The sequence below is a fragment of the Dermochelys coriacea genome, chromosome 9, assembly GCF_009764565.3.
Source record: "Dermochelys coriacea isolate rDerCor1 chromosome 9, rDerCor1.pri.v4, whole genome shotgun sequence".
NCBI lineage: Eukaryota > Metazoa > Chordata > Testudines > Dermochelyidae > Dermochelys > Dermochelys coriacea.
The window spans coordinates 103,958,485-103,976,519 of NC_050076.1; the positions used below are offsets into that span (position 1 = coordinate 103,958,485).

Consider the following 18,035-nt stretch of genomic DNA (forward strand, 5'->3'; position numbering starts at 1 on the left):
TTAGCGGGATCCTTCCTGTTCCTAGAGAAGGGCAACAAAGGTGTGACAAGATTATGACTGTCAACAGATGGCTTAGGCAGTGGTGCTATAAGGAGGGCTTGGGGATGTATGGCCACTGGGAGGCATTCACGGACAGAGGTCAGTTCTCTCGGGATGGACTTCATCTGAGAAGGGAAGGAAATAGACTTCTAGGATCGAGGCTGGCACAACTGATAAAGAGAGCTTTAAAGTAGGAATTGGGGGGAGATGGATGGGAGATGTCTAGAAAATCTCCACGCCAGATTTTAGCATTGAGAGGGAAGAAGATGAAGTAAGAAAGGATACAGCCATGGGTAGGAGAACGTATGTAAGGAGCGAGGGCGGTGTGGATACTAGTCTAATAGGTTATATTGGCTGTAGAATGACTGGACTCGCTCACATTTTGTACCCTATTAGGCACAAACAGCAAAAATTAAGATGTTTGTACACCAAGGAGGAGGAGTCTAGGTAACAAAATGGAGGAACTAGAGCTACTGGTGCAGGAAGTGAAACCAGATATTATAGGGATAACAGAAACATGGTGGAATAGTAGTCATGACTGGACTACAGGTATTGAAGGGTATGTGCTGTTTAGGAAAGACAGAAACAAAGGTAAAGGGGGTGGAGTAGCATTGTATATCAATGATGAGGTAGAATGTAAAGAAATAAGAAGCGATGCAATGGATAAGACAGAGTCCGTCTGGGCAAAAATTACATTGGGGAAGATAACTAGTAAAGCCTCTCCTACGATAGTGCTTGGGGTGTGCTATAGACCTCCGGGATCTAATTTGGATATGGATAGAGCCCTTTTTAATGTCTTTAATCAAGTAAATACTAATGGAAACTGCGTGATCATGGGAGACTTTAACTTCCCAGATATAGACTGGAGGACCAGTGCTAGTAATAATAATAGGGCTCAGATTTTCCTAGATGCGATAGCTGATAGATTCCTTCATCAAGTAGTTGCTGAACCGACTAGAGGGGATGCCATTTTAGATTTAATTTTGGTGAGTAGCGAGGACCTCATAGAAGAAATGGTTGTAGGGGACAAGCTTGGCTCAAGTGATCATGAGCTAATTCAGTTCAAACTAAATGGAAGGATTAACAAAAATCTGCAACTAGGGTTTTTGATTTCAAAAGGGCTGACCTTCAAAAATTAAGGAAATTAGTTAGGGAAGTGGATTGGACTGAAGAACTTATGGATCTAAAGGTAGAGGAGGCCTGGGATTACTTTAAATCAAAACTGCAGAAGCTATTGGAAGCCTGTATCCCAAGAAAGGGGAAAAAATTCATAGGAAGGAGTTGTAGACCAAGCTGGATGAGCAAGCATCTTAGAGAGGTGATTATGAAGAAGCAGAAAGCATACAGGGAGTGGAAGATGGGAGGGATCAGCAAGGAAAGCTACCTAATTGAGGTCAGAAGATGTAGGGATAAAGTGAGAGAGGCTAAAAGTCGAGTAGAGTTGGACCTTGCAAAGGGAATTAAAACCAATAGTAAAAGGTTCTATAGCCATATAAATAAGAAGAAAACTAAGAAAGAAGAAGTGGGGCCGCTTAACACTGAGGATGGAGCGGAGGTTAAAGATAATCTAGGCATGGCCCAATATCTAAACAAATACTTTGCCTCAGTCTTTAATAAGGCTAAAGAGGATCTTGGGGATAATGGTAGCATGACAAATGGGAAGGAGGATATAGAGGTAGATATTACCATATCAGAGGTAGAAGCAAAACTGAAACAGCTTAATGGGACTAAATCGGAGGGCCCAGATAATCTTCATCCAAGAATATTAAAGGAATTGGCACCTGAAATTGCAAGCCCGTTAGCAAGAATTTTTAATGAATCTGTAAACTCAGGAATAGTACCGAATGATTGGAGAATTGCTAATATAGTTCCTATTTTTAAGAAAGGAAAAAAAAGTGATCCGGGTAACTACAGGCCAGTTAGTTTGACATCTGTAGTATGCAAGGTCCTGGAAAAAATTTTGAAGGAGAAATTAGTTAAGGACATTGAAGTCAATGGTAAATGGGACAAAATACAACATGGTTTTACAAAAGGTAGATCGTGCCAAACCAACCTGATCTCCTTTTTTGGAAAAGTAACAGATTTTTTAGATAAAGGAAATGCAGTGGATCTAATTTACCTAGATTTCAGTAAGGCATTTGATACCGTGCCACATGGGGAATTATTAATTAAATTGGAGAAGATGGGGATCAATATGAACATCAAAAGGTGGATAAGGAATTGGTTAAAGGGGAGACTGCAACGGGTCCTACTGAAAGGCGAACTGTCAGGTTGGAGGGAGGTTACCAGTGGAGTTCCTCAGGGATCGGTTTTGGGACCAATCTTATTTAATCTTTTTGTTACTGACCTTGGCACAAAAAGTGGGAGTGTACTAATAAAGTTTGCAGATGATACAAAGCTGGGAGGTATTGCCAATTTGGAGAAGGATCGGGATATTATACAGGAGGATCTGGATGACCTTGTAAACTGGAGTAATAGTAATAAGATGAAATTTAATAGTGAGAAGTGTAAGGTTATGCATTTAGGGATTAATAACAAGAATTTTAGTTATAAGTTGGGGACGCATCAATTAGAAGTAACGGAAGAGGAGAAGGACCTTGGAGTATTGGTTGATCATAGGATGACTATGAGCTGCCAATGTGATATGGCTGTGAAAAAAGCTAATGCGGTTTTGGGATGCATCAGGAGAGGCATTTCCAGTAGGGATAAGGAGGTTTTAGTACCGTTATACAAGGCACTGGTGAGACCTCACCTAGAATACTGTGTGCAGTTCTTGTCTCCCATGTTTAAAAAGGATGAATTCAAACTGGAGCAGGTACAGAGAAGGGCTACTAGGATGATCCGAGGAATGGAAAACTTGTCTTATGAAAGGAGACTTAAGGAGCTTGGCTTGTTTAGCCTAACTAAAAGAAGGTTGAGGGGAGATATGATTGCTCTCTATAAATATATCAGAGGGATAAATATAGGAGAGGGAGAGGAATTATTTAAGCTCAGCACCAATGTGGACACAAGAACAAATGGGTATAAACTGGCCACCAGGAAGTTTAGACTTCAAATCAGACGAAGGTTTTTAACCATCAGAGGAGTGAAGTTTTGGAATAACCTTCCAAGGGAAGCAGTGGGGGCAAAAGATCTATCTGGCTTTAAGATTCTACTCGATAAGTTTATGGAGGAGATGGTATGAAGGGATAATGGGATTTTGGTAAGTAATTGATCTTTAAATATTCAGGGTAAATAGGCCAAATCCCCTGAGATGGGATATTAGATGGATGGGATCTGATTTACTATAGAAAATTCTTTCCTGGGTATCTGGCTGGTGAATCTTGCCCATGTGCTCAGGGTTTAGCTGATTGCCATATTTGGGGTCGGGAAGGAATTTTCCTCCAGGGCAGATTGGAGAGGCCCTGGAGGTTTTTTTGCCTTCCTCTGTAGCATGGGGCATGGTTGACTGGAGGGAGGCTTCTCTGCTCCTTGAAGTTTTGAACCATGATTTAAGGACTTCAATAGCTCAGACATGGGTGTGGTTTTTCATAGGAGTGGGTGGGTGACATTCTGTGTCCTGCGCTGTGCAGGAGGTCGGACTAGATGATCAGAATGGTCCCTTCTGACCTTAGTATCTATGAATCGAAGTCAGGCTCATTCATCTCCCGCCCCAGCATGATCACTCTGCTCTTTTGGGGGGGACTTACTTCAGCTTCTGACCTTTGATTTTGGAGCAACAATTCATTGTCAGTATTTTACAATATCCATGAAGAATCTCCTTGTGATGTGTGAGTGAGGTGTATCTGAGGAAAGCTTACGCAGTCCATGTGGTGGTGTAACTAGCTGGATGAGAACTCCAGCTTCGCTCTGGAGTTGCTGCTGGCTGTCCCTCCAGCTCACAACTTGCTGCTCTGCTTGGTGGTGTAAGTGTGAGAATCCTCTCAAGCAGAAGGGAGAGCACCAGTTTCTTTAATGCCCCTGCCAGCCTCCTCACAAGGCTCCTGCCCCTTCCATCTCGTTTTAGTTTGCTACTCCTGGCCCTGGCACGTCAGCTACTAAAGCATCGCATAGCGGTTGCCAGACCGGATCAGAGCTGGGGTCCATCTAGTTCAGTATCCTGTCTCTGACTGTGGTCCACATCAGATGCCTCAGAAAACAATGCAAGAAAATCTGCAACTGGCAGATGGGGGATAATCTGCCCCCCAGGAAGGTTGCATCCTAATCCGTAAAAATTGGGGATTGGTTTAAACCCTGAAACTTGAAGTTTTATATCCATCCCAAACCTTAGCCCCCATCTTTCTTCACTAATTATTATAACTTATACATGTCCAATCCCTCTTTGATTTACTAAATTCTTGGCCTCAACAACATCCTGTGGCGCTATGTTCCACAATCTAATTATGTGTTGCCTGTAAAAGGATTTCCTTTCACTCAACGCACAACTAGCCTAACTGCTTTGACTGGCTCTTTCAGTGAATCCTGGTATGGAACCCCATTACAGGGTTACGGGTACATCTGTGATGCCCCCTTGCAGGACTGGCAGACACAACAGCCATTATTAAACAAGAAGAGCTGACTTATGTGCTGGTTTGCAGAGAACTTTGGGCTTTCATAGGCTTGGAATTATTTGGCTTCTGTTTGTGCTGACTTAGGGTAGGCCTGGGCTCTCTAGAAAAGCCTGTGGGGGTAGAGGTGGCATTACGAATGTTCATAACTTGGTAGCGGGTGTAATTTTAACCTGAACACACACAAGCCCCCTAGAAACCTGTGCCACAGCCCCCTTGGGGTTAAACAAGTGAGGGGCTCTGCAGATGATGGGGAAACTTCAATCTATTGCTCAGCCCCACGTCAGTGACATACAGTGGGGGCTTCACACATCTCAGCTGGGGCCTGGGGTTGGTCCTTAGGGTCCCCATGTGCGCCACATCTTAATCAAGAGAGTGTTTGTGTCCATCTCCCCTCCTTCTGCGATTGTGCAACATCCTTGTAGCGACTCCAGCAATTGCTCAGGGGGGAAGTGACATTAGGAAAATATTTCTGTATTTTTAGCTCTTTGTTGCAGTTTAACAGCTGGAAACTGGCAGAGCAGCCAGTGCCGTCCATATTATTTATTTGTATTGCACAACAAGCCAGAAACCCCAGTCAGTATCAGGACCCCCAGTGCTAGTTGATGTACAAACGCATAGCAAGAGACAGTCCCTGCCTCATAGTGCCCGCAGCCAGAGTCGAGAGAAGACGCAACAGTGTGAGCATCAGGACTGTGCACACCACCAGGAGATGCTCCATGGACCAGCACTGTCTGTCTGCTGTCGTGCTGTAGGAGCAGCACTTATGTGTCCCAAAGGAGTGGGGGAGGTGGGGATTAAAGTGGGTAAAAATTGAGCCATTTGGATTTCTCAGCATCTCCTAACACCCAACGGCAGTGGTTCCGAGCTTTGTCTGATGGGTGGTAGCAGCTCCCTGGGCTCTGGGCCAGGGCAGAAAGGTGTATTCGTTATTCACCTTTCTCACACACTGAGCATTCCAAGGGGAAGCTGCATACTGAGGGGGAATTTCTCGTGCTCTTAGTATCTCCATCTCCGCTTGGGTTTGGTACCTGGAGATACACTGAGCTAGTCCCAGCCTCTCTTTCATTGTATAGAATCATAGCACAGAAATTATCACAGCTAGGCTCTGTCTAGCCCGGGCCCGGGGAGCTGGGGTAGGACTGTTCTCCTCAACAGTCTCCAGAGCCTTATCCAGTCTAGTTTTAAATATCCCGAGTGGTGGTTCCTCCCTTCTTCCCGCTGGAGACAGTCCCACAGGCTAACAGATCCTTCAGTGTCAGGGCATTTGTCTTGGTGTTTCATGTTTTCACTGTTTGTTGGTATCTGATCTGGTTATCTAGGTTCGAGGCTCGTGCTATTACTCTGTTTTCATCCCATTGCTCCTAACTGCATACATCTGTACTACTGCTCTAAACAATTCCTCTCCCACCTGGATGTGGATTACACCCTTCAGATACTTACAAGCTTTTTTCAGTTTCCCACTTAGCAGGAGCGTAACCTAACTAAACATATTCCTGTGATTGTCCCTTGTAGCTTGGCCCCCCGATCATTTCAGTGACTCTTCTCTGAACTCCTTCCTATTTTTCACTTTCTTCCTAATACAGAGGTGACCTGCATTCTAGGGGTCATCTGTAAATACCTATGTGGGGAACAAATACTTAATGGGCTCTTCAGTGTAGCAGAGAAAGTTACAACACGATCCCCTGGCTGAGGTGAAGCTGGACAATTTCACACTAGAAATAAGGTGTCAATTTTTAATAGGAAAGGAGTACTTGTGGCACCTTAGAGACTAACAAATTTATTAGAGCATAAGCTTTTGTGAGCTACAGCTCACTTCATCGGATGCAAAAAAAGTTTTTTTTCCACCAAATGCATCCGATGAAGTGAGCTGTAGCTCACGAAAGCTTATGCTCTAATAAATTTGTTAGTCTCTAAGGTGCCACAAGTACTCCTTTTCTTTTTGCGAATACAGACTAACACGGCTGCTACTCTGAAACCAATTTTTAATAGGGTAATTAATCACTGGAGCAGCTTCCAGAGGGTCATAGGGGAGTCTCCATCATGGGCAATGTTTAAATCCAGATTGGAGGTTTTTCTAACAGCTCTGCTCTCTGAATTCTTTTGGGGCAGTTCCACCACCTGTGTTATGCAGAAGGTCAGACTGGGTGGTCACGGTGAGCGCTTCTCGCCTTGGAACCTAGGAATCTGGGCACAGAGCACTGCCCTCTGCCTGCCCACAGCCCTAACAAGCTTCTTTTACTGTCCCATGGTGGTTGGGTTCTTGAGGATCCATCCTTTTGACTGGCCTTGCACACGCACGCACATACCCGGGACATTGGCATATGTGGAAATGGAAGGGACTGGAAGCACAACACCAGGTGCAGTAATGAAGCTGTGTAGAACACCTCTAACAAAGGAGATAGCGCTTTGATGCCCCCGGATGAGAGGGGCCGGTGCTGTTGGGTGCCTCCATTATCCTTTTCACCTCTGCATTCCCATTCTAGCTTGAGTCACAGGTGACTTTGAATTTAGTCTTATCCTGACCCCAATTTGTGCATATCACAACACCAGCGCATAAATCAGCGGGACTGTCCATCTCTGTTCTAGATCTGTAATAGCTGGATGGGGGTGGGCACAGGAGGGAGTTATCATGGGCTGGGATAGCAGGGTGGGGTGGGCACAGGAGAGGGTTACCGTGTCCAGGTGGGCTGGGATAGCAGGGTGGGATGGGCACAGGAGGGAGTTACCGTGTCTGGGTGGGGTGGGCACAGGAGAGGGTTACCGTGTCCAGGTGGGCTGGGATAGCTGGGGCGGGCGGGCAGAGGAGAGGGTTACCGTGTCCAGGTGGGCTGGGATAGCTGGGGGGGGCGGGCAGAGGAGAGGGTTACCGTGTCCAGGTGGGCTGGGCTAGCAGGGTGGGATGGGCACAGGAGGGAGTTACTGTGTCCGGGTGGGGTGGGCACAGGAGAGGGTTACCGTGTCCAGGTGGGCTGGGATAGCTGGGGGGGGCGGGCAGAGGAGAGGGTTACCGTGTCCAGGTGGGCTGGGCTAGCAGGGTGGGGTGGGCACAGGAGGGAGTTACCGTGTCCAGGTGGGCTGGGATAGCTGGGGGGGGTGGGCACAGGACAGGGTTGCTGTGTCCAGGTGGGCTGGGATAGTTGGTGGGGTGGGCACAGGAGAGGGTTGCTGTGTCCAGGTGGGCTGGACTAGCAGGGTGGGGTGGGCACAGAAGGGAGTTACCGTGTCCGGGTGGGCTGGGATAGCTGGGGGGGGGCGGGCAGAGGAGAGGGTTACAGTGTCCAGGTGGGCTGGGCTAGCAGGGTAGGGTGGGCACAGGACAGGGTTGCTGTGTCCAGGTGGGCTGGGATAGTTGGTGGGGTGGGCACAGGACAGGGTTGCTGTGTCCAGGTGGGCTGGGATAGCAGGGTGGGGTGGGCACAGGACAGGGTTGCCGTGTCCAGGTGGGCTGGGATAGTTGGTGTGGTGGGCACAGGAGGGAGTTACCGTGTCCGGGCGGGCGGGCAGAGGAGAGGGTTACCGTGTCCAGGTGGGCTGGGATAGCTGGGGGTGGGCACAGGAGAGGGTTATCGTGTCCAGGTGGGCTGGGCTAGCAGGCAGCAGCAGGTGGGACTGAAGGGTGTCAGGGGTGCTGCCTGTGGGGAGCCCTGAAATAACAGTGGGAGCTGCAAGACTAAGATTCTTGGTAGTGGTGTGTGGGTTCCGAGGCGGAAGTGACCAGGAAGTTTGCATGTCCGGATGGGGACAGAACTGCACTGGGAAGGGTGGCTACATGTCAGGAATGAAATGTGTTTGCAGAGTTGTGTTGTGGAAGGTGGGTCCAGCGTTTTCCTGTGCTCCCTTTGATCCCAGCATGGAGTCTACCCACTGAAAACGCATTTTCCTCCCTGCTTGTGCTAAAAGAGAAAACGCCAAGGGTTCTCCTTTCCAGTTAATGGTAGAGGGCTCAAAGCAAGAACATAAGGATTTAACGATCTCCCTCTATTCTTAGCTTCCCTCCATTGTGCCTAGGTGTTGCAGCACATGGGGTACAGAGTGATAGGCCCCTGGCTGTTTGGAAAGCAAATGAGCAGGTGGCCTTCCCTGGGAATTCCCTGTCGTGAGGGAAGAGGCCTCCTGAGTTTGTTTTAATGTAAATTCTGGATTTACGGTGCAGTGGTTACCCTGATGCACCTTCCAGTTTTGCTTTAGATAATTACTATTGCTTCAGTGCATTCAATATTTCCTATCTGTTCCCTGTCCTGTATACTGGGAGCATTGCAAATAGTGACGGTACTTTATATGTGGTTATTTTAACTACAGTTCTGAAAGGTGACCATTGTACATGGCATTTGGGTGTCACCCAACTGCAAGATCAAAAGGGTATTGTCTGTGTAGGCTGTAGAATGACAAGAGTATCCCTTGCTTCTCCTAGTGATCTCCTGGGCCTTTTCCACCAGTAACTTCTGTGGGTGGGTGGATTTTGTGGGATTTCTGACTGAGTCATTTCGGCCAGGACGGGTTTTGCCCCTTTTTTCCCAGCACTGTGATTGGCAGCTGGCTCCATGAGGGGGCTGAATGGTGCAGCAGGCTCCAGGGTAGGAATGAGGCAGCTGTGTCTTTAAGGGCCTGCTGTTTAATATTCTCGCTGCTGCTGATGCTGCCCTGTACTGTGATTGGCTGAGGGCCGGGAGAACGGGGAGGCTGGAGATAGATGCTCTCGCCTTCTCTCTTCTCGTCCATGGACCAGAAACAGCAGAATCCTCCAGCCCAAGCCCTGCAGGTGAAGCCATCTACCTTCTCCCTACCCCCTGCACATACCCACTGAGGGAGCCTGACTGCGCACACGGCTGCCAGGGCCAGGGACTCCTCTGCCACGGACCCTCACTGGGGAAGCAGCTAAATGAAGCAAAGCAGAGAGCTGATTGCACCGAGCCCCCCATGCCAGCAGCTCTCCAGGGCCTGAGGGGCAGGCTGACATGCTAGCACCTGAATGGCCAGCAATGCAGAACAACAGAAACCTTTTTTATGGTGTGGCTGTCCTTTGGAGATAATCGATTTATAATTCTGGTTTTTGTACAGAAGACTCTGGACCATCTCTGACTACAAGAGGGGGAGGGGGTGCATAGAGGGAGAGGAGGCGGACGGATTTTCTGCTCAGGGAGGGGGGTCCCTTTCTCCATCCCTTGCCTTTTTTCCCTTTTGTTCTTGGTTGTGTGTATATTATGAAAGCAAATATGCACAAGCACCATCACTGTTGTAAGTGCCCAGAGTGCTACGAAGTGACGCGGATGGCGGCCCTGCGTCGCATGGAGCCTCCGTCCTATGGCGAGTGGCAGCATGAGCAGTACGGCTACGGGGGCTACAGCTCGCAGACCCTGCCGTCCCAGGGGGGAGCCACCCCCACCTCTCGGAATAAGAGCAAACTTATCCCCACCTCCCGGGACAATGTCCCTGCTCCCCTGAAGCAGGGGCAGGGGAAGAGCACCCCCAAGATGAACGGGAACAGCACAAACTGGTGGCCAGAATGCACATGTTCGAACCGCGACTGGTATGAACAGGTATGGGATACAGGTTGGCTCCCCATGGCCAAGGTGCGGGGGGCAAGGGGTGGCTTTTGTTACAGGGCTTGTTACCACTCCCCAAGCATCCTAAGCACTCGTTCTGCCTCCATGTGTCTAGAGTAAATGGGGAGGGGGGGTTGAGGTACCCGTGGATGGGGCAGGTGGTTGGAAGGACCCCTGGATTCTGCAGAATGTGGGTAAGTCATTTGAAAGGAGCTATGTGTTAGCAAGAAGGTGGTGTCCTGCAGCACATTTCGGCACTGCTTGGCTATTGGGGTTGACTGGATGGGCCAGGACTTTCCAGGCCAGCATCGAGGCTGTTCCCTCTCTCTTCTCTCGTTCTGCTCTGGGTTAGGAACAGCCTCCTGAGGCCTTAGCTGCTAAGGCCTGTCTGACTTCTGCTTGGCACAAGTACCGCTGGTCATTGGCACCCCACTCCAGGTTCTCATTGCTCAGAATGCAGCTGCCTGAAGTCTCGGTGATGCCAAGTGTCCCGTCAGCCCTTGTGAGCAAGGCACCAGGCATACTGCCCTCAGGGCAGTCTCTGAGGCTGTTGGTGCCAACTGCCAGCACTCACCAAACTAGTTTCCCACCTTCCATTGGGCTTGGAAGCCTGTTCCCCACTCGTTGTTCCAAGCTTTCCATCCCCATCGATAATTATATAATCCTCTTCTGGTCTCTGGCATGTTGTGTGCTTTCTGCCCCATTTCACTGCCTTTATTTCTTCCCATTTTATTACTGGTCTCCTTAAGGAGAAATTGCTGGGCTGTCTCTCTCGTCTTTTCTACATGGAGAGACCATTCTTCTCTTGAACACATCAGCCAGCTTAGAAAATGGATGGAGTCTGTTTGCAAAGCTGTAAAATGGAGGCTGGGCCCAGGCTGAGAAACAATTTACCTTGCTTTAATGTAATTCAGCATTTACCTCCGTCTCACTGCTTCTCTCTCTCATTAGCTTCAACCCTTACATTGGACTTTTTATTGATTCTTCTAATTATCGTTTTAAGAGCTAGATATGAACCGACAACAATAATCAGTTGGAAACTAGCTCCCCTCCAAACCCTGTTCTTTCCTCTCTACGTCCTTTTTGGTTACTGGCTGAATCCCTGTGTGTCTCTGAAATCTGATTCTGAAATGAAATTCCCAGAGGAGTGTTTACAGAAAGTGCCCCAAAACCAAACGTCCTCCTAGGAGGATGGTTTCTGTCTGTCTGTCTGTCTCTTCACCTAAATCTGTCTCTAGCTTTTCTGCTGGCTCCTGGCAAGCTGGCTCCATCCCGTCTGTGCTGTAGCTCCATCCAATGCATGGATCTCGAAGGGCAAGATAGGCACAGGATGTCAAAGCAGGCAGTGCCTGTTATTCCTTCATTTCTCCTCCCCTCCCCCTTAACCCTGGCAGTGGCGGGTGCTGGGATGGTCCTGTTAAGATGATTGCAAAGGGTGACAGACAGAGAGAAATGTCCGTTTGATCAGTGCCATCAGCAGAGCTGGGGTGGGCAGAAGGGGCCATGCTTTCACAAGCAGGAATCTTTCATGTTTTGCAATGGTAGAACAGGAGTCCTTTTCTTTGTGATACTACCACTGAGTGTTAGAGGTTGGTTTGACTTGAATGTCTGCAGATTGGAGAATGCTTTATTAGGTTCTACCATTGCTAAAAGGCAAAATCATCTCCCAGCAGTGCAAGTGTGTGTGTGTGTGTGTGTGTGTGTGTGTGTGTGTGGTATGAACACCGACCGTATCAGAGAAGGCAGAATTGCTCCTTGGTGTGTAGCAAATGTATGCACTGAGTAAAGCTGTGCAGCAAATGCTTCTGCTATGAAGGTGCAAGATGTCTGAGCCTTAGGCATCAATGTTCTTCGCTGTCCAGTTATGGACAGGCAGAGGGACAAAAGGTGGGCAAGTAGAAACACCTGTGCCTGGCCACTACAACAGTAACGGAGATTCCTTCTGTGAGACTGAAGGGGCTTTTGCGATCAAGTGGGAGTGTGATGGGGGTGCAAATGCTAAAGGTAATTGTTCAAACATCATGGCACTGTGTCGCACTAGGGATAAAGCCAAGCCTGCTCTTACATAGGGCTGCCCCTTTAAATGGCATCTGTGTTCCTGGAACCATTTCAAAAACCTGAGATGAAAAGGATTGTGTAGACAGAGCTGGAGGAGGAAGAGGAGGCTGGGGGACTGCACTGTGAGAGGAGGGACCCGCTCGCTTTGCTGTGGGCTCTGCACCTCTCTCCTCTGTTGCAACCTGTTCTCTCTCTCCCTCACATGCAAGGAGGCACGTGTGCATACAGGATCTGCTCAGATGCTTGCAGGCATGCAGTGTACTGTGACACATACGAGGGGTTCGTGCACACAGTGTTCACTCCCAAATGGTACATGTTCATTTACCTCCTAGAAACACATGTACTGTATGCACCGCATCATATAATCAGAAACATTAACACACACCTCCTCCCACTTCTCATGGCCTGGCTTTTTCCCCTCCTCCCCCGACAAATTGGCTTATGCAGGCAATTGAGAAGCCCCTCTGCCCGGATCCAGAAAGGGCACAAGGGCTCAGATAGGCTTTTTATCCCCAACTCCCCCTCCTTTTCTAGCTCTCTTCCTTCTCATCTCTCCTACCCCAAGTCATCTCTTTTCCTCTTATTAATTCGTGCCTTTTTTCTCCTCCACTTTTTCTTTCACCGTCTCTCTCTTGTTCCTTAATTGTTCTGTTTTTCCTCCTCCCTCTCTCCTCCCCGCATTGCCTGCCAGCGCCTTGGGAATGGGAAGTGGGGCTGGGCGTGGGTGAGCAGAGGAATCTGCGCTAACCCTTTACTAGAGAAGGGAAAGAAAGGCAGAGAGCAGCATTAGCCAGCTGGGCAGTATCACTGATCTGCAGTGGCTAGAGGAGCCGAGTGCCAGAAGCCCCTCCCCTCCCCTTCACATTGATGCTCCAGGCTTCCCAGGGGAGAGAGGCATTTAGAAATTCCCAGTACGTCCATCTAAGGCTGCACTGACATATTTGTTTGTCCCCCGCACTGAGGTGCTAGGACGTGGATGCCAGTGTTTACAAGCCACAGGCCTGGCACCATCACCAGCAGAGCAGGTAGGAACCAGGCCCTCCCCTCCCCCCCCCCCCACACCATGGAGCAACCTTCGGAACGAACCTCGGCCGAAGGGTCTCCTCTCCACCCAAGAAAGCCCAAAGCACAATGGGATTCTGGTCACTCTGAAGGGGAGCCCCAATAGTTAGAATGAGACAAACTGAGGTGTCCAAGACTTCAGTGAGTTGTTCTGGGACACTAAGAATTTCCAGTGACAGAATTTCCTGTGTCCATGGGACACAGATGGAGAATTGCCACACGGGCAGAACTTCGGGGGTGGGGAGGCCGGGAGGCATAGCCATACTTTAAGCTGGAGCCTTGCAGGTCGCTAACCATTTATTAGCAAATGTCCTGTGTTTCTTGAGGCTGCCTCAGCTTCACTGTCCCTGCTTGATCTGAAATGCCCATTACTGAGTAAAGTATCCAGTGCAGTAGAGGTCTCCTGCTCTCTCCTTCCATGGGCCTCTCTGGAATTCTGTGGCACTGCAGAAGTTTAAAAACAATGTCATCCATGTCATTTTGGGGGGTGTGGGGGGGTGACTATGCAAATGGGGGGAAATATGGTCATGCAGGCAGAGTGGCGTTCGATAAACAGCCAAACGTGACTGTATCTGAGTGTAGGAAGTACCCACAGACTCAAACCAGGAGGTAGGTGATGAGGATGGCTCCGAGTACCTGTGGCTCCATGCCCCAGCTAAAGGAGCAAGAGGTGCCTGGTGGTGTCTCTTCTGAGGGAACCGAAGGACTAAACTTCCTGGAGAGGGCATCTCGGGGATCCCAGCAGCACGCAGGAATGTCCCCTTTGGCAGGATTTTGTGCCTGTGCAGGGAAAATTAGTAGAAGGGTCAGGCAGCCATGTGCAAGGGCGTGGGTTGGTTTGGTTTCTGTGGGGAGTTGCTAAGGAAAGGTTGGTTGAACGCTGAAAGTAGCATTTGCTTTAGTTTCTCCCTTCAATTGAGAGAATTGACATGGTATTTTTGGCACAATCGCGGCAGGCGTGTCTGGAGGTAGCACTCGCTCTACAAGGGCCAACCTGCTGCATTTGACAAGGATTAGGATGTTGGCATTCTGAGACCCCAGGGGATAAGGGGTTGGATGAACAGAAATGAAACCAGGACGACAGAGCACCAAGAATCCAAAGAACTGTACCCGACATTTGGGAAGGAGGAAATGGTTTTTAACATCACAGGGATCACTGAGGCTCGGAAGGATAAGGAGAAGAGGAGTAAGCCAGGCTTCACAGCATTGTGAAAAGGAAAGAAGCCCATCCGGAGATGGTCTCAGGTGCTGTTGTGAGAGGGGTTGCTTAGATGAGTGACCTTCTCTGAGATTTTGCTGGGAAAGGGGAGGTTGGATATGGGTCAGTATCTGAAAAAGAGAAGACGTAGGGAGAATTTCTGAGATGAGAGTGTGGATATTGGCCTTCAAAATATGAGGGAAGACACAGTGGGCTAGTGAGTGGTGAACGGACGATTTACTGGAGTGCTGGAAAGGGCAGGACTAGCAAGCAGGACATACAGTGAGAGGGAGTAGGCTAGAAGCCAGAGACGATGCCTCGCTGGTTTCCAGGAGAAATGGAGGGGATGGTGAATGAGAAAAGGGGTGATGGGGACATGGAGCTATATGAGGTGGTAAGGTTGGCAGGCTGATGTTGCTATGGCTACTTATAGTCTATTCATGGAAGAAATTAGCTAAATCTTTGCACTTGAAGATGGAGGAGGAGGGAGTTCTCGGTGTTTCAGGGAGAGAGAAAGAAAGAGAGAAGCTGAAGCAGGAAAGGGGTAAATTTTCCTTCCAAGTGTCATTCCTGGTGCGTGGAGAAGTAATTCTATAAGGTGTGAATTCTAGCCTGTCCAGGCTGGAGAAAGTGAAGGAAGATGAGAATTTACAGACCAGAAATAAGGCACAGTAGCAGCAGAGTCTCCAAGGCACAGTGGGCCTGTCCGCTGTCTCCGGTGTGACTGATACATTCCAGAAGGAATGGGGAATTGCACGTGCAGGCCATACGGGAACATATCAAGCAGGCCTTTTCATGGAAGGAGCGAGCTCTGCTGCACATCAGGACTAGGTTTTAATTAAAGATTTCAAACCCTGTGAAAGCTATTTTTAGCTATTTAGATGTAGATAAAACAATAGCAAAATCCGCCCTTAGCCTCTCCTCTCCCCTTGCTGTTTCAGGGGCTGGGTACAGTGCAAAAGAGGATGTATGGATTCTGTTCCTATGTATGTTCGCCTCCTCTCCCCATTGCTGTCCTCTCCTTTTTTTTTTTTTTTTTTTTTTTTTTTTTTTTTTTTTTTTTCCTGTCACCTCTGACCATTCCCAACGGGTCTTTTGCTGCTGCCCGGGGCCTTCCTTTTTCTCTCACTTGACACCCTCTCTCTGAATGATTTCTTCTGTTCACCTACATTCATTTACCACCTCTTCGCTTCTGCTGTGTGAATCCACATAGCTGCTTTCGCCTCGTCTCCTTCCATCCAACCCTACACGTGAGCATGTCTTAACAGTGCTTCCTGGCTGTCTTGCCATACGCTAGCTGAACATGGCCAGAAACTGAACTGCTCATCTTCCTTCCCAGACCTTCGCCACTTCCCCTTGGACAGTTCCTCCTCCCTGTCACTCATGCCCATACCCTAATACCCTCTGCAGCTCCTCCCTTTCCCATGTCCTCCACATGCAGTCTGAAGAAAAGGAGTACTTGTGGCACCTTAGAGACTAACAAATTTATACAAAAAGAAAAGGAGGACTTGTGGCACCTTAGAGACTAACAAATTTATTTGAGCATAAGCTTTCGTGAGCTACAGCTCACTTCATCTGTGTCCAAATCCTGCTGCTGCTCCCTGAAAAGCATCTGAAAAGCCTGTTCCTTTCCCTCTCTGTGCCTACAGCCCTCACTGATAACTCCATTCAAAAGCAAGTCTCCTGCCACAGAATCATTGGCCCTTTGACATGTGACACCGTGACACATGGTGAGACAGATGGGTATACCACCATTGGAAATACTGAGCCAAGTCCTGTCATGGAGTTGTAGAAAGAGTAAATCAACCCACATGTGTAAGTCTTTTTCAAGAATGTAAATCCAAGCTGGATCCCAAGGTACAAAGCCTGCCGACTGAGGAAGGTGTGAGTCTCAGACACCAGTGGGTGGCTGGCTGGCACATATGATTGACAAGCTCGGAGGGTTGCCCAACTTGGCTTGCAGAAGCTGCACACTGACACAGCACAGAGCCCTTGTAACAGGCAGGCAGCTAAACCCAGGGCAACCAAGCAAGAAAGAAAAAAGCTGCTCCCAGCTGCTCAAATCATTGCAGACAGGAACCACCCAGAGGGCCACATAGATAGGCCAGGGCCATCATGGCTCCCACATGGCAAAGGAGAAGCGTCCAAAAGTGTAGTAAAATAGACCCTTAACTCTGAAAGTGGGTTTTAAATAGAACAAGTGAATGTTTTTATAAAATATACGGGTGTGTGATAATGTATGGACCTGTGGTTAGCCATACCTCAGGGAAGCCGTGATTTGCAGGGAGTCAGTGTGTTTGAGTGGATAAGGCATTGGACTAGGAGGAAGGAAACCTGGATTCTTTTCCGAGTTCTGCAGTGACCTGGTGGGTGGTCTTGGGCAAGTCACATCATTTCCTTGTGCCTCAACTTCCCCATCTGTACTACAGGGATCATACCTTCACTGTACAGTGATCTGAAAGCCATAGGTGGAAAGTGCTGTGTAAAATCAAATGATTATGTATAAACCCACGGTTAAGAAAAATAGATGGGAAGTTGGAGCTATGGTTATAAATACAGACCAGTAATTTAAGGGGTAAAAAAACCTTAATACAACAGTTAACAAACCCAAGCATCTCAATCTGAAATGTAAAGTTAGAACATCAAAAAGTTTTTATTTGATACCTACTATCCCGAGGAGTGTGTGAGGGTGTAAAATGCCAAGGCTGCCTCAAGTGAGGATTAGACAGGGCTATTCGGATGCTATCAGCATAAAGTTCCCCTTTTTGTTACTTTGTTTTACCCTTCTGTGAACAATCGTTTGGATTTGAGGTTCTGTTACCAAGGATGTGGTTTGCTTTTACAGCACCCAAGAAATGCTTCTTAACGTTCAGTAACTATTCAATACACAACACAAAGCAAAACAGAAAAGAAATTTAATATTTGAAACTCCAAAGATCAGGCAAATTGTCCTTTAAACAACCTCCCATATTCCCTTTTTCTGTATCTGTCTGTTTTTAAGGGAGAAACACTCTCTCACAAGGGTATCAGGTGGCACTAAATGTTTTTTGTGGGAAAAAGTCAATTTTAGGGGGTAACTGTCAGGACAAAAAGGATCTGTGAGTACATAGCACCTAAAAAAATTGGGTTTAGAGGCTTGAATATGGAGCAACATGCCTAGCTTTCATGTTCAAACCTAATTGCCTTAATTGTTTTTAAATGAAAACTTACAGGCTTCAGAAGCTGATTGCTTTTGCCTGGGAAAGCTTCCGGTCTGCCCTATTCTGCTGGGTAAGGGTCTCTTCTAGTCCCTAAAACCCCCAGAGTGAACATGGAAAAGCATGGAGCTCTGTGTCACTGCTAGTTAATGTTAAACCCTGCATATCTCAGCATCCCAGCCAAGAATCCTTGCAACTGGGGATGTGTTAAGCCGTGTATATTTCACTGTTTTGCACAGATCTGGAGTGCACAGACCTAGGTCCACAATGATTTATGCAGCAGAGTGTATGCAGCCTAAGTGCAAAGGTGTCTCCAGCTTAAGGTTCAGATTCAGAGTGGCTGACCATAGTACAGAGTTTGCAAGGTTGTAAAATCTCAGACTCCTGG

General features: G+C 48.1%; 1 protein-coding gene across 7 annotated transcripts in view; it reads left to right on the forward strand.

The window, feature by feature from the left end:
- Positions 1-18,035, forward strand: part of DLG3 (discs large MAGUK scaffold protein 3) — a 185,115-nt gene that overhangs the window by 58,288 nt on the left and 108,792 nt on the right. For 2 of the 7 annotated variants that reach the window (XM_038415200.2, XM_038415201.2), the window contains exon 1: positions 9,309-10,126. The exons of 4 other annotated variants lie outside the window; for them this stretch is intronic. In XM_038415200.2, the coding sequence (XP_038271128.1) occupies positions 9,791-10,126 (336 nt within the window). In that variant the 5' untranslated portion in view covers positions 9,309-9,790. Of the gene's footprint in view, positions 1-9,308; positions 10,127-18,035 lie in introns of those variants that run through there. One more of the 7 variants, XM_038415199.2, reaches the window with a different exon arrangement.